Consider the following 16942-nt stretch of genomic DNA (forward strand, 5'->3'; position numbering starts at 1 on the left):
ACAATTTGAAGGGTGCCCAGGGGCCGGAAGCCGGGGACCTAAGGCCCGCCCCGTCCCAGCTGCTGGGAGGGCTCCCGCTCCAGGGAGGTTAGTTTTGCAGAGACTGGGTCTGCAGCGCTCCACCGGGGGCCGGCGGCAGACGCCACAAAACAGCTGCAGGAACAGTGGCTTGCTCCAGGCACCCAGGGCCCGGGAAAGAGGCGCGGGTCGCACGCGCGCATCACGCGGGCGATGCGGGCGTGCGCCCCTCCACCCGCGGGAGGCGGTGGGGGAAAGGGGCGGGGCCGGCGCTTGACCTCCCGTGAAGCCTAGCGCGGGGAAGGACCGGAACTCCGGGCGGGCGGCTTGTTGATAATATGGCGGCTGGAGCTGCCTGGGCATCCCGAGGAGGCGGTGGGGCCCACTCCCGGAAGAAGGGTCCCTTTTCGCGCTAGTGCGGCGGGCCCTCTGGACCCGGAAGTCCGGGCCGGTTGCTGAATGAGGGGAGCCGGGCCCTCCCCGCGCCAGTCCCCCCGCACCCTCCGCCCCGACCCGGGCCCCGCCATGTCCTTCTTCCGGCGGAAAGGTAGCTGAGGGGGCGCCGGCGGGGAGTCAGGCCGGGCCTCAGGGGCGGCGGTGGGGCAGGTGGGCCTGCGAGGGCTTTCTCCAGGGCGGCAGCAAGGCCTTCAGCGAGCTTCGGCTTCGGCGCAGATGCCCCCTGAGTGCCTTGCTCTGCTCCGGGACTCTTCTGGGAGGGAGAAGGTGGTCTTCTTGCGCGAGGTCAGAGGAGAATTGTCGCGCTGGTTCAGAAGCGATTGCTAAAGCCCACAGAAGTTCCTGCTTGTTTGGTTAAGAACAGTTCTTAGGTGGTGGTTAGTTTTTTTGTGTTTTTTTGAGGACCGTGGATCAAGATCAAGGAAATCTTTTTAGAACCTTATTATGGAAGTCTGAATTTTCCAAATAGGGTTTTATGTCTAAAAGCAACATGTGAAAAAATTGTTTTCTTCACCCAGTGCTGTCTTACAATTTCCTCTTGGGGGCAGGGGTAGTTACTGCTGTTACTAAAATAAAATTACTTACTGCTAAAGTTCCCCAAGAGGAAGACCACTACTTTTGATGACTTTGCAAGTTTACTAGCTACTGGAAGCCTAACTTTATAAACGAACTACTTACATTTTTGATTTTCAGTTGTATTACCTGCCCAATATTTACGTAGAAGCAGCTTGGGTTTGATTTTGGGTAAGGTTGTTACACTTCATTAAAAATACATATCCGAAGTGAGCAAGTGTGGATCTGTGGACAGCAGTGATATTTCCTGTCAATTCCTGTTGCTTCAGATAAAATGTACCAGACAGAGGCCGGGTGCGGTGGCTCACGCCTGTAATCCCAGCACTTTGGGAGGCCGAGGTGGGTGGATCACCTGAGGTCAGAGTTCAAGACCAGCCTGACCAACGTGGGGAAACCCCGTCTCTACTAAAAATACAAAAATTAGCCAGGGTGGTGGCGCATGCCTGTAATCCCAGCTACTCGAGGCTGAGGCAGGAGAATTGCTTGAACCTGGGAGGCGGACGTTGCGGTGAGCCGAGATTGCACCGTTGCACTCCAGCCTGGGCAAAAAGGGCTAAACTCCGTCTCAAAAAAAAAAAAAACAGTACCAAACAGAAATGAGTTTTGTTTTCTTTTTTTGTTTTGAGACGGAGTTTCGCTCTTGTCGCCCGGGCTGGAGTGCGATGGCGTCTCGATCTCGGCTTACTGCAACCTCCACCTCCCAGGTTCAATCGATTCTCCTGCCTCAGCCTCCCAAGTAGCTGGGATTACCCATGCCCCACCATGCCTGACTAATTTTTGTATTTTTAGTAGAAACGGGGTTTCACCATGTTGGTCAGGCTGGTCTTGAACCCCTGACTTCAAGTGAGCCTCCCACCGCGGCCGGCCAGAAACGGGTTTTGGAAAAAGCACTAAACAAAATCAGGAACTTGGATTCATATGACAGCTCTGCTACTAACTGTAACGGGGGACAGACCAGTTAACCTACCTTTCTGTCTTCTGTCAGCTGAGAATTAGATGATTCCCAAAGGCCCATTGAACTCTGAATGGCATTAAATACTTCTTAAGTAGGTACACGGTTTTGGTAACTGATGCTAGGTGATGAATGAATGAAAGTGCTGAATGAATGAAACAGGTAAAATAGAAGGAGGAATCTTTATTGGTAAGGCAGGGGTATACTTAATAGCTCTCTAATTTGTTGGCATTGCAGTGGTTACCTTTTGTTTTTTTAAGGGGGGAAAAGCATTCTAAGAATAATGAGACAAACTGCATATTGCACAAGAGACTGTTGTCTCTATTCAACGAATATCTTTTGAGTGTCCACAGTCTGCCAGGCACTGTGCTAGGTCCTCACGATTGGGTAGTGAACCAGACAATGTCCCTGCACCCATGGAGTTTATTGTCTCCTGGGGTAGACAGATAATAAATAAGCAAACAAATCTCTTCCTCTTTTCTCCCTCCCGCTCAATGTAAGTGTGTGTGTAGAGGTGTATACTTAACAAATTGAGTAAAGTGTTATGAAAGATTAAGAGAAGAAACACATTTTGGTTAGATGTTAGAGGACTCAGCAGGTGACCTTGAAACTTAGAGCTGAAAGATCAGTAGGAGGTAACTAGAGAGGCCAGGGAATAGCATGTTCAAAGGTCAGGAGGCAAGAAAGAACATGGTGCCCTTCAAGAGAGGAAAGAAGGCTACTGTGACTGGGGCATAGATGTAGGCAACTGGCAGGTGATTGAGAGCTCTACAGGCCATGGTTAGGTTTTATTCCTAATGCCGAGATGCTAAACATAGTGATTCATATCTGTAATCCCAGTACTTCAGGAGGCTGAGGCAGAAGTATAGCTTGAACCCAGGAGTTCAAGACCAGCCTGAGCAACATGAGACCTGTACAAAACATAAAAAATTTGCTGGGTGTGATGGTGCACACCTGTGGTCCCAGCTACTCAGGAGGCTGAGGCAGAAGGATCACTTGAGCCTAGGAGGTGGAGGCTACAGTGAGCCATATTTGAGTCACTACACTCCAGCCTGAATGACAAAGTGAGACCCTGTGTCAAACAAAATACAGAGAGAATGTTAATTTAAAATTTCAAAAGAGGAGTGATCTGAACTTATATCTTAAAAAGATCATTTTAGGGCACGGTGGCTCATGCCTGTAATCAAGTGCTTTGGGAGGCTGAGACGGGAGGATCACCTGAGGCTAGTTCAAGATCAACCTGTACAACATAGAGAGACTTCATCTCTATAAAAAGAAAAAATAAATAGCTGGGCGTTGTGAGCTATTCAGGATGCTGAAGCAGAAACATCACTTGAGCCCAGGAGTTTGAGGCTGTAGTAAGCTGTGATCCCACCACTGCAACACAGTGAGATCCTGTCTCAAAGAAAAAAAAAATCATTCTAGAAGCTTTTTGGAGACTGGATGTGGTGAGAGTAGAAGCTGGAGATGGTCTGTTAGGGATTCTATTCAGACTTTAAATACCACCAATGCGTTGAGCCCCAAATTGACATCACTACCTTGGATCCTTGCCCCTGAATCCAGATTGGTATATGCAACTTTAGGTTCACTTTATATCTATACCTCATTAATACAGAGGTGTCCATTATTTTGGCTTCCCTAGGCCACACTGGAAGAATTGTCTTGAGCCACACATAAAATACACTAACGCTAACAATAGCTGATGAGCTGGAAAAAAAAAAAATCGCAAAACTCATAATGTTTTAAGAAAGTTTACGAATTTGTGTTGGGTTCATTCAAAGCCGTCCTGGGCTGCATGAGGCCCATAGGCTGCAGGTTGGACAAACTTAATCCAGTAGATACCTTCAACTTGCGATATCTAAAATTTTATGCCAGATTTAGTCCTTTTAAACCCGCTCATCAGTTTTTCTCAGTAAGTAGTATTTTTGGCTTTTTTTTTTTTCTTTTTTTTGTGATGGAGTTTCGCTCTTATTGTTCAGGCTGGAATGCAGTGGCGGATCTTGGCTCACTGCAACCTCTGCCTCCTGGGTTCAAGTGATTCTCCTACCTCAGCCTCCCAAGTGGCTGGAATTACAGGCATGCGCCACCACGACCAGCTAATTTTTGGAGACAGGGTTTCACCATGTTGGTCAGGCTGGTTTTGTACTCCTGACCTGAGGTGATCCACCCGCCTCGGCCTCCCAAAGTGCTGGGGTTACAGGCGTGAGCCACCGCTCCTGGCTGCATTTTTGGATTTTTAATTGCTCAGCCCAAAACTTTAGTACATCCTTGAACCTCTTCTTTCCTCCTACTCTATATCTGATCCATCAGCAAATCTGTTAGGTCTACCTCACACATATCCAAATCCTACCACTTCTCACCATCTGTGACAATTAACACCCTGGTCTAGGCAGTCATCTCTGTTAAGATTGAGTGGTTAAAGATGTCCTCTAAGGAGATGACATTCAAATCTGAGCTTAAATGTCAAGAGGGAGCTGGTTTTATAAAGATTGAGGAGGCAGCATTATTTTGCTATAGGCTTCCATTTGGTTTCCATTCCATTCTTGATACTTTTTTTTTTTTTTGAGACAGAGTCTTGCTCTGTCGCCCAGGTTGGAGTGCAGTGACCGGATCTCAGCTCACTGCAAGCTCTGCCTCCTGGGTTTATGCCATTCTCCTGCCTCAGCCTCCTGAGTAGCTGGGACTACAGGCGCCTGCCACCTCGCCTGGCTAGTTTTTTGTATTTTTTAGTAGAGACCGGGTTTCGCCGTGTTAGCCAGGATGGTCTTGATCTCCTGACCTCGTGATCCGCCCGTCTCGGCCTCCCAAAGTGCTGGGATTACAGGCTTGAGCCACCGCGCCTGGCCTCCATTCTTGATACTTATGGTATATGTTCAAAACAAATGCACAAAAACAGACCCAGGTATATATGGGAATTTTGGATATAAAAAGAGTTCCTAGTTGGGAAAAGATAGACTGATCTGTAAATGATGCCAATTATCCATTATCTGGCAAAAAATAATTTCCTGCCTCCTCTCATACATATCAGATCAATAGACTTTTTCTGTTAAGGGCCAAATAGTAAATATTTTAGGCTTTCCAGACCATATGGTTTCTGTCACACTCTCCTCTATCCTTGAAGCCACAGATAATGTGTAAACAAATGGGCATGGCTGTGCTACAATAAAACTTTACTTCCAAAAACCTGTAGTGGGCCAGTTTAGGCATGGCCAGCACTTTGGGAGGCTGAGGCGGACGATCACTTGGGGTCAGGAGTTTGAGACCAGCCTGGCCAACATGGTGAACCCCCGTCTCTACTAAAAATGCAAAACTTAGCTGGGCGTGGTGGTGCGTGTCTATAATTCCAGCTACTCTGGAGGATGAGACACAAGAATCACTTGAACCCAGGAGGCAGAGGTTGCAGTGAGCCAAGATAGCGCCACTGCACTCCAGCCTGGGTGATGGAGTCTTTTTTTTTTTTTTTTTTTTTTGAGACGGAGTCTCGCTGTGTCGCCCAGGCTGGAGTGCAGTGGCGGGATCTCAGCTCATTGCAAGCTCCGCCTCCCGGGTTTTTACGCCATTCTCCTGCCTCAGCCTCCCGAGTAGCTGGGACTACAGGCGCCCACCACCTCGCCCGGCTAGTTTTTTGTATTTTTTAGTAGAGACGGGGTTTCACCGTGATAGCCAGGATGGTCTCGAACTCCTGACCTCGTGATCCGCTCGTCTCGGCCTCCCAAAGTGCTGGGATTACAGGCTTGAGCCACCGCGCCCGGCCGGTGATGGAGTCTTAAAGCAAAACGAAACAAAAGGTAGTGGGTTGGATTTGGCCCATGAGCCGTAGTTTGCCAATCCTTGATATAGAAACAAATTCCAGGTAGATAAGAGCCCAGCATGTTAAAACAAAACTTAAAATCATGTAGAAGAACAGGTAGGGGGGAAAGTCCTGATCTCGGGATAGGAAGGGATATTGTTTAATATAAGACACAGGAAAATATGTTGTGTAAATTTGACTACATTAAAACTTAATCCCAGTACTTCGGGAGGCTGAGGTGGGCGGAACATGAGATCAAAAGATCAAGACCATCCTGGCTAACATGGTAAAACCCTGTCTGTACTAAAAATACAAAAAACTAGCCGGGTATGGTGGTGGGTGCCTGTAGTCCCAGCTACTCAGGAGACTGAGGCAGGAGAATGGCGTGAACCCAGGAGGCGAAGCTTGCAGTGAGCCGAGATTGCGCCACTACACTCCAGCCTAAGCGACAGAGCAAGACTCCATCTCAAAAAACAAAACAAAACAAAAACCTAAAACTTTTATACAATAAAATATACCTAAGATACTTACAGAAGAGAAGATTTGCATACAGGACATGTATGGAATTTCTACAATTTCTTTTTTTTTTTTTTTTGAGACGGAGTCTCGCTGTGTCTCCCAGGCTGGAGTGCAGTGGCGTGATCTCGGCTCACTGCAAGCTCCGCCTCCCGGGTTCACGCCATTCTCCCGCCTCAGCCTCCCAAGTAGCAAGTAGCTGAGACTACAGGCGCCCGCCACCACGCCCGGCTAGTTTTTTGTATTTTTAGTAGAGACGGGGTTTCACCATGTTAGCCAGGATAGTCTCGATCTCCTGACCTCGTGATCCACCCGCCTCGGCCTCCCAAAGTGCTGGGATTACAGGCTTGAGCCACCGCGCCCGGCCGAATTTCTACAATTTCTACAGGTAATAAGTAAAAGACAAAGGACATGAAGAGGCAGTTATAAAAGAGGAACCAAAATGACCAATAAACATGAAAGGATGTTTTAACCTCAGAGGAACAAGGAAATGAATTTAAAACATCAAATGCCATTTCAAAACTAATAAGTTGGCAAAATTAAAAATACCAAGGATGAGACTATGAAGCGTGGCTATCTGAGTACATGGAACTGGTACAGTCACTTTCATTTAAAATGCACATAATTTGTTTTTTATTTATTTTTTTGAGACGGAGTCTCTCTCGCCCAGGCTGGAATGTAGTGGCATGATCTCAGCTCACTGCAACCTCTGCCTCCTGGGCTCAAGCAATTCTCCTGTCTCAGCCTCCTGAGTAGCTGGGATTACAGGCGTGTGCCACCACGCCCGTCCAATTTTTTTATTTTTAGTAGAGACAGGGTTTTGCCATTTTGGCCAGGCTGGTCTCAAACTCCTGACCTCAGGTGAGCTGCTTCCCATAGTGCTGGGATTACAGGCGTGATCCAACGCTCCTGGCCAAAAAAAAAATGCACATAATTTGTTACCTAGCAATTCCGTTTCTAGAGGTTTATTCTAGAGAAATTCTTGCTTATATGCATAGGAACACGTGTACTAGAATGTTCATCAGTTGAATATTTAAGTGAAAATTAGGAAATAAAGTAAATGTTCACTAATAGGAAAATGAGTAAATAAAGGTATATTTATAAAGGAATTAAATAGCTAAAATGAATAAACTAGAGCTGCATGAATGAACTAGAACTGCATCAATAGTCATGTCAGATTATTGAATGAATACAGATCAGATATGTGTGGAGTGCCATTTGTGTAATTAATTTTTTTTTTTTTTGAGACAGAGTCTTACTCTGTCACTCAGGGTGGAGTGCAGTGGCGTGATGTCGCTTACTGCAACCTCCACTTCCTGGGTTAAAGTGATTCTTCTGCCTCAGCCTCCCGAGTAGTTGGGGTTACAGGCATGCACTACCATGCCCAGCTCATTTTTATATTTTTAGTGGACACGGGGTTTCACTGTGTTGGCCAGGCTGGTCTTGAACTCCTGACCTCAAGTGATCCACCCAACTCGGCCTCCCAAAGTGCTAGGATTACAGGCATGCGCCACTGTGCTTAGCCATTCATGTAATTTTTAAAGATGTGCAGAATAATACTATTAAAATGTATATATACATTTGGCTGGGTGTGATGGCTCACACCTGTAATCCCAGCACTTCGGGAGGCTAAGGCAGGAGGATCACTTGAGCCCAGGAGTACAAGACTAGCCTGGGCAAGATAGCAAAACCCCATCTCAACAACAGAAAGGATAATTAGGCATGGTGGCGTGAGAGAATCACTTGAGCCCAGGAGTTTGAGTATTATCAGGCCACTGCACTCTAGCCTGGACAACAGAGCAAGACCCTGTCTCAAAAAAATAAAAATTAAAAAGAAAGTATTTGGATGTGGTCGTAGTCAAAAAACAGACATGGAAGGAAAACATCTAATTTATTTATTTATTTATTTATTTATTTATTTATTTATTTATTTTTTAAGACAGAGTCTTGCTCTGTCACCCAGGCTGGGGTACAGTGGTGTAATTTCAGCTCACTGCAATCTCCGCCTCCTGGGTTCAAGCAATTCTCCCGCCTCAGCCTTCTAAGTAACTGGGACTACAGGTACCCGCCACCACACCCTGCTAATTTTTGTGTTTTCAGTAGAGATGGGTTTTCACCATGTTGGCAAGGCTGGTCTCGAACTCCTGACCTCAAGTAAGCCACTCGCCTTGGCCTCCCAAAGTCCTGGGATTACAGGCGTGAGCCACCGTTCCCAGCCAGAAAATATCTAATTTAGTATAGTATTTATATCTGGGAAAGGAAGGGTCAGGTGGTGATTCATGGGAACTCTAAACTCTATGTATAATACTTAGGGGGACAGAAGGAAATGAAGCAAAATGCTGATATTTGATTGTTGAGTTGCATGTCTGTTAGAAGTATAACATAGGAGATCTGGTGTTAGTAGGAGAATGTTTTTAGGGTGGTAAAAGTGAAACCGTGACGGTTTATTTTAGCAGTAGAATGAGTTGGTCATAGTTTGTATGTGGAAGGTAATAAACAGACCATGTTAAGGATGACTTCCAGAATTGTGGTCTGAGTAGTGGGTGAATGACAGTGTCATTCATGAGGGAAGATGACGACTGAGGTAGGAACAGTTTTGGGAGAAGATGACATGTTCCCTTTTAGACAAGTGGAATTATAGAAGATGGCAGGTAGGTGGTTAGCTATATGAATTTGAGATAAAAGATTTAGGATGGAGATATAAATTTAGGAGTAACAGCATATATATGGTATTGTAAGCCTTAAGAATGGGTAGGAACAGCCAGGGAATACAGATGTATATGCAGAAGAGAGGAGTCAAGGAAGCCAAGACAAGTTAATGTTTCAAGTGAGTGATGTAGTCCATGGGCAGATGCTGCTGAGAGGGCTGCAAACACCAGTCACCCTACAACATTTTTAAATGTTGTCTTCCTGATAGCAGTGATGAGTACCTGCAACGATCTTATTTATTTTTTTCATGTTAGTCTCCACACACTTGAATGTAGACTTTTTGAAGGCAAAATCACTGCCTTTTCTGAGCTGGGAGCGTGTCTGGCACATACTAAGCACTCAACAGTTGATGTATCGACTTCAACCAGATACTCTGGGGGCGAGTTCTTTCCTGCTACTAGCCTTTCACCTTTCAGTGTTTAAGAGCACAAATAGAGAGATGGGCACGTTTTGGCATTTCTTATTTTGATAACCTTTTCCTAGTAAGATTTTTTAAAGTTTAATGTTAGAAAAAAAAAAAAAAAGAAAAGGGGGTTTAAAATAGTCTTATGTCAGATCCTATAATAGAATTCACACTTGGCTTAAGCTGCTGGGCACCTTCTTATCTTGGATGTCATATTATCTACAGCAGAATTTTTACTGTTTTATGTAATAAAGAAGCAATTATATGATTATTTTACAGACAAATTTTTTTTATCTTTTTTTTTTTTTAGATGGAGTCTCCCTTTGTCACTCAGGCTGGAGTACAGTGGCGTGATCTTGGCGCACTGCAACCTCCGCCTCCCGGGTTCAAGCAATTCTCTGCCTCAGCCTCCCAAGTAGCTGGGCTTACAGGTGCCCGCCACCACGCCCAGCTCATTTTTTTGTATTTGTAGTAGAGATGGTGTTTCACCATGTTGGCCAGGCTGATCTTGAACTACTGACCTCAGGTGATCCACCCGCCTTGGCCTCCCAAAGTGCTGGGATTACAGGCGTTAGCCACCGTGCCTGGCCCAGACAAATTATTATACTTTGAGTGTTAGAGGTTTAGGATGTTTTTACTTGATGCTATGGGAAGAATAAGAAGTAATATGTGATACACAACCAGAGAACTTTCTTCACTATGCTTCTAGTAGCTAGTACTCTGGATGATGCGTGGTAATAATATTGGTTAACATTTGTCCTAAATTTACTGTCCTAGTCACCCTTCTAAGCCCCTTACAGGTATTTTTTTTTTTTCATCAATAACCCTCTAAGGTAGTTTTTATTATTGACCTAATTTTATAAATCAAGAAAATTAAGACCCAGAGAAGTAAAGTAACTTGTCCAAGATCACGTGGCTTATAAGTGGTAGAGCCCGTGACTACATTGTTTCTCCATAAGCAGGTTCAACTCTTTTGACTGGATGCTGTTTCAAGGTCACTTCCTTAGAGAAGCCTTTGCTGACAACTGCCCTCCTGTGCTGTCGTCCAAGGCTGTCCATTGTTCTAGAACTTTGAATACTCATCTTAGAATAAAGCTGGTCTAATTTTTACAATATTATTGAGTGGATCTCTGACTGCAAAATTGGTCATAATTATCTTTTTATATTCTAGTGAAAGGCAAAGAACAAGAGAAGACCTCAGATGTCAAGTCCATTAAAGGTAAGTTCTGCCCTTTGCAATCCACTGCGTTAGAGAGTGATGTGCTTTGCATTTGTGGACTCTTTAATCCTGTTATCTTCTCTCTTTTGGCATTAATCATTTCTGCCTTATTTTATAATTAGTTATGATTTTGATTTATTTCCCTCTTTAACCTGTATAACACTTTAACACCTAGCATATAATAAGTAGGTTTTTTTACTTTAATTATTTTTTTGAGATAGAGTTTTGCTCTTATCGCCCAGGCTGGAGTGTGGTGGTGCCATCTCGGCTCACTACAACATCCACCTCCCGGGTTCAAGCGATTCTCCTGCCTCAGCCTCCCGAGTAGCTGGGATTACAGGTGCCCGCCACCATGCCCAGCTAATTTTTGTATTTTTAGTGGAGACAGGGTTTTACCATGTTGACCAGGCCAGTCTCGAACTGCTGACCTCAAGTGATTCACTCACCTCGGCCTCCCAAACTCCTGGGATTACAGGCGTGAGCCACCACGCTCGGCCATAAGTAGGCTTTTACTGAGCCTTCTGTGTATTGGCTATCCTAGTGATTACAGTGAACCAGTGCCCTTCTTATTAATCACATATTTAGTTGTTCCCTAAAAGTGATTAGTTGACTTTATTTAGTAAGACGAAAAATGAAGAATACTCCTAACTGAGCAGTCTGTTAACTGCAGGAAAGCACTGGCGCTATTTATCCAGAAGTATGGTAGATTACAGTTTTTGCTTTTTTATTTGAATGAACAAACTTAATTTAAAATATATTAGTTTTGTTTATTTTTTGTTGGGATTGATACATTGTCGTTGTTTATAGATTAGAGCATACTTTTTAAAGATGCTATATTATTCACTGATTTTATTTGTCCAGTGTACAGAGATTGAAATGGGAAAATTATAATGGAAATTGTTTCCATAGTCATTACATATTAATTTCATCAGTTTATTTCTGTAAAATCTGTAGACTGGTGCTTATTTAGATTTTTCTTTCAAATATGTTTATGTTGCATTGCTCGCATTGAGTATTCTATATGCTCAATTTGCTGGAGAAGAAGACTAATTATAACCTAGGAAAGTTGTAAAATTAGGGGAAAAAAATAAGGTACTTTACAGCCTACTTTACTTATTTCTTATTTAAAGCCGGTTGGATTCCACATTAGTTCAAACTGCCTTCTTTGAGCAAAATTTGATTGGCAGTGATAAAGGCTTAAAGCCCTTCTCAAGCAGAGAACTGTAAAGACTAGATATGATTGCAGTAGAAGGAAGGAACTTAGACGTCTCAGGCAGTGAGAACACCAGTCTTTCACTCTAAACTTTGCCACTAACAGTACGACCTTGGGAAGTTGTAGCTTTCTTCAGATTCTTTATTTGTTGAATGAGGGGATTGGCCTAGTTAATTTCTAAATCTCTACCGGGCTAAAAAATTCTGTGCTCATACTCTGATTATGATAGTATATAACCTGTGCTTAACATTCACTGACTTAACCTTAGGATAATACAGAAGCAGTACCAGAAACAGCCCCTCAAGACGTTTGCAGTCTCATTAGAAAGACAAACTTATATACAGAACAGTAGCAAATAAACCAAAATAATAATAGCTGCCATTTATAGAACACTTCTTCTATTCTGGGCATTAGACAAAAACTGACTGTAATGGTAAACAAAAAAGACTTAGGTCCTGCCCTCATTGAACTTCCAGATTAATAGGGGAGAGGAACATTAATCAAGTAATTCCACAGATGGCTTGGCCTAGATTGGTAGTGATGGAAATAAAGAGATCTGAACAGACTTGAAAAAACATTAGGAGGCAAAATGGATAGAAGTTTATTATTGATTAAATATGAGGTGTGAGAGAGAGGAATATTTAAGATTGATACCTACCTTCCGACTTGCCTGACAGAACCAAGCCAGGAAATTATATGTTCAGTTTTGTTATGTTGGGTGGGAGGTGCTTTTGAGTCATTCATTTACATATGTTACATATGTTATTTTATATGCACAGTAATTTTAAGGTCTGAATTGTAAACCACAGGTTAGAGAGTGATTTTTTAGAGTCTAGCAAACCTAGGTTGAAATCCTGCCTGTTGAAATGGCTGTTTACTAGCTCATTAACCTAGGGCAAAGTATTCAGCTTGTTTTCATTTTTGTCTTCACCTCTAAAATAAGGAAAATATGGTCTTACAAGATTGTCATGAGAGATAGATGAAATAATATCCAAAAAAAAAGATACATAGAGAAACTAGTATAGTGCCTGGTATATAATAGGTCCTCCATTGGTAGCTATCATTATCTAGTTTTAACATAGCCTTCAATTTGTTGAATTCATCAAACTAAGTGAAGCATTACAAGGAGTTCAGAGGAATTTGAGGTCAGCAAATGATTTCTGAAGTTTAGGGAAGACTTCATGGAAATGACACTTACCTTGTATAAAAGTTGAAGATTAAGAAAGATTTGAATGAGAGTTTCTTTCTCTTTTCTCCCTACCAGCCCAGCTTCTTATTTGAGGATATATTGGGCAGAGGGGCCTTCAGACAAGTAAAGGGAGATTTTTACAGAAAGATTGAGATGAAGGTATAGAAGGCTGTAAAGACCAGAAAAGAGAATTGAGACAGGAAGCAGGAAGCCACTGTAGGTTTTTGAGCAAGATACTGATGCTGTAAGTGTGGTGTTTATGAAAGGTTAGTCTGGAAGAGATTTGCAGGATGGAGACCCCAGAAGTTTTTTTGTTATAATACAGACAGACTTGCACTGAGGGTGTGGTGTTAAAAATAAACAGGTAAGTAAATGTTTAAACATCTTGAAGGAAAAGTCAACAAATCTTGGCAAGTAAACAGATACAGTGAAAAAGAATGGGACCAAGATTTTGAGTTTTGGAGACTGGTGGATTGAACAGACAGGGAAATTGAGAGGAGAATCAGACGATGATGTTTTAAGTTGGTATTTAGATAGATTGTGCTGAAGATGGTAAAGTCAGTGTGGATGGGAATGCCTAGTAGCGGTAATCAGTGATACAAGACCAAAGTCCAGGTCAAAGACAATTCACAGATAGAGATCAGGGATTTCTCATCTGCTCTGCAGAGGTGTACCCCAGGAGCTGTTGCAAAGAGTCCATGTGGAGGGTGTGAGTAAGATGTTCCCCTTGAATTTGCCAGAATTACTTTTTTTTTTTTCTGAGACAGATTCTCGCTCTGTCGCCCAGGCTGGAGGGCAGTGGCGAGATCTCGGCTCACTGCAACCTCCGCCTCCCGGGTTCAAGCGATTCTCCTGCCTCAGCCTCCCAAGTAGCTGGGATTACAGGTACGTGCCACCATGCCCAGCTAATTTTTTTTTGTATTTTTAGTAGAGATGAGGTTTCACCATGTTGGCCAGGCTGGTCTCAAACTCCTGACCTCGTGATCGCCCGCCTCGGCCTCCAAAGGTTCTGGGATTACAGGCATGAACCACCGCGCCCGACCCCTTGTTAAGTTTATTTTGGGGGTAAGCAAAGGAGGTTGCAGCTTTAAAAAAGTTTGAAAAGTATTGCTGTAGTAATAATTAAAGATTTGAGAGTAAATATGCTTTCTAGCAGAAAGAATAAAAGAAGAACAGATAGCGTCAAGAAGAGGAGCCAAAGAAGCAGGCCATATCTGACACACTGGGCATTGATAAATGGGTATTCTTTTAAGAATGAAAGGAATGAGCAGATAGAAGAGGAAATTAGGAGAATATAATACCATGGAGACCAAGAAAGATAGACTATCAGGAAGGAGTGGTAAAAATAAGTTACTAGTTCTAACAGAGATGTTAGGAGGGACCAGGGAAAGCCTTGTACAAATGAATTAATAGCATTTTATATTATATACATCTAATTAAGAAACAATGCAAGAGTCTCACAATTCCTATAGACTCATACTTGTCTGAACACGAAAACTGGCTTTTGTTTATAAATAAGCTAAAAATTATTTTGCTCCTTCCAATTTCTCATGAAAATAAAAATAAACCTTCCTTTAAAATTGAAAAAATAGTTTGAAGACAGTCACTCTTCATTTTGTAATTCCCACAACTATTATTGAATGACTGAAATTATCTTTATTCTGAAGCCAAAAGGGTGATACTGATATTTCTTCAGACTACTAAAAATATATTTTAAGAATTTTGAGTGTGCTTTATCTTTTTTTTTTTTTGATATGGAATTTCACTCTTGTTGCTCAGGCTAGAGTGCGGTGGTGCGATCTCAGCTCACTGCAACCTCTGCCTCCCAGGTTCAAGCAATTCTTCTGCCTCAGCCTCCCAAGTAGCTGGGATTACAGGCGCCTGCCCCTACACCCAGCTAATTTTTTGTATTTTTAGTAGAGACAGGGTGTCACCATGTTGGTCAGGCTGGTCTCAAATTCCTGACCTCAGGTGACCCACCTTCCTTGGCCTCCCAAAGTACTGCCATTACAGGCAGAGCCACCACACCCGGCCTAAGGAATGTTTTTCTAGGTTTCCTCCCACCCTAAGCATTTATTCTGCAATTTTAATTTTGTTCCTAAAGCAAGCAAGGTTTAAGGATTTTAAAATAATCCATATTTTAGAATGCTTTCTGGCTTTGTTACTCTTTATACACAATAGAAGTTCTCAGAGAAAGATCTCGCTCTTTTAACTTTTTGGCACAGTATTTTGAGAATTATAAATAATACTAGAATGTTTTCTGGCTGGGTGTGGTGGCTCATGCCTGTAATCCCAGCCACTTGGGAGGCTGAGGCAGGAGAATCACTTGAACCTGGGAGGCGGAGGTTGTAGTGACCCGAGATCATGCCACTGCACTTCAGTCTGGATGACAGAGCAAGACTGTCTGAAAAAAAAAAAAAAAAAATAGAGTGTTTTCTTCCCAATTTTCTGCCACTTGATTAAGTTACTTTTCCTGTAAAGTATTTTTTGCTGAGTATGCTGACTTAAGAGTAATGTTACAAAATTTAATTTTTAAAGTTCTCTGAAAGCCCCCTTATGAAAATTTTAGGCTATCAAATTGTGTTTAATTCTTAACAATTTTTTGAAAAATTATAGCTTCAATATCCGTACATTCCCCACAAAAAAGCACTAAAAATCATGCCTTGCTGGAGGCTGCAGGACCAAGTCATGTTGCAATCAATGCCATTTCTGCCAACATGGACTCCTTTTCAAGTAGCAGGACAGCCACACTTAAGAAGCAGCCAAGCCACATGGAGGCCGCTCATTTTGGTGACCTGGGTAAGTAGCTATCATTTTTTGTTAACTTGCAATAGAAGGATTTGAGTACAATATGTGAAACTTCTGTCATAGGATACAGAACTATATAACTGGAAGATGCTTTGGAAAAAATGTATTTAAAATAACTACAAGTATAATGGTTAGCACTGTGTTGTGTTCCTGTAAGTATAGAATATAAAGCATGCCCAGTAGAAAAACAAGCATTTCCAGAAGAAATATGTCGGACCACTAAATATAAATATATGAAAAAGATGCCTCACTTTATTACTGAGGAAAGTGCAAATTAAAATAATCAGTTAATGTTCCCTAATGTATTAGCATATATATATATATGTTGTGTCGCCTAGGCTGGAATGCAGTGGCAGGATCTCAGCTCACTGCAAGCTCCGCCTCCCAGGTTCACGCCATTCTCCTGCCTCAGCCTTCTGAGTAGCTGGGACTACAGGCACCCTCCACAATACAAATAATACAATTGTTTGTATTTTTAGTGGAGACGGGCCGAGTTAGCCAGGATGGTCTCAATCTGACCTCACGATCTGCCCGCCTCGGCCTCCCAAAGTGCTGAGATTACAGGCATGAGCCACGCACCTGACCCACATTAGCATATATTTAAAGTCTGACAATTTGAATGTTAGTGAAGATGCAGGGAAAAATACCCCTCCTATTTAGTGATAACGTAATTCGTTGAAGACTCTTTGGAAAGCAATTTGGAAATCAGTATAAAATATGCATGTCATTTAGGCCACTCTTTCTAAGACCTAGCCCTCAGATATGCTCATTCATATGCACATGTATATATGTATGTTTAAGGCTATTCATTGTAGTATTGTTTGTGATAGCAAAAAATTATGGACAACATAAATATATCTGTTAGAGGGAAATAACCAAATTGTGGTATACGCATTGCTCTGGCGTATAGTGTAGCCATTTATTTCTATTTATTTATTTTTTTGGGACAGGATCTTACTCTGTTGCCCAGGCTGGAGTGCAGTGGTACGATCATGGTTCACTGCAGCCTTCACCTCCTGGGCGCAAGCTATTCTCTCGCCTCAGCCTCCAGAGTTACTAGGACTACAGGCATGTGTCACCACATCCAGATAATTTT

At 42.8% G+C, this 16942-nt stretch overlaps 1 protein-coding gene across 2 annotated transcripts in view; it reads left to right on the forward strand.

Annotated features, from left to right (window-relative positions):
- Positions 1 to 300: 300 nt before the first annotated feature.
- AKAP10 (A-kinase anchoring protein 10) overlaps positions 301 to 16942 on the forward strand; it is a 77785-nt gene continuing 61143 nt past the window's right edge. For both annotated transcript variants that reach the window (XM_025363048.1, XM_025363049.1), the window contains exons 1-3: positions 301 to 565; positions 10589 to 10636; positions 15655 to 15837. In XM_025363048.1, coding sequence (XP_025218833.1) covers positions 478 to 565; positions 10589 to 10636; positions 15655 to 15837 — 319 coding nt within the window. In that variant the 5' untranslated portion in view covers positions 301 to 477. The remainder of the gene's footprint in view (positions 566 to 10588; positions 10637 to 15654; positions 15838 to 16942) is intronic.

Source organism: Theropithecus gelada, chromosome 16, assembly GCF_003255815.1.
Source record: "Theropithecus gelada isolate Dixy chromosome 16, Tgel_1.0, whole genome shotgun sequence".
Taxonomy (NCBI): Eukaryota; Metazoa; Chordata; class Mammalia; order Primates; family Cercopithecidae; genus Theropithecus; species Theropithecus gelada.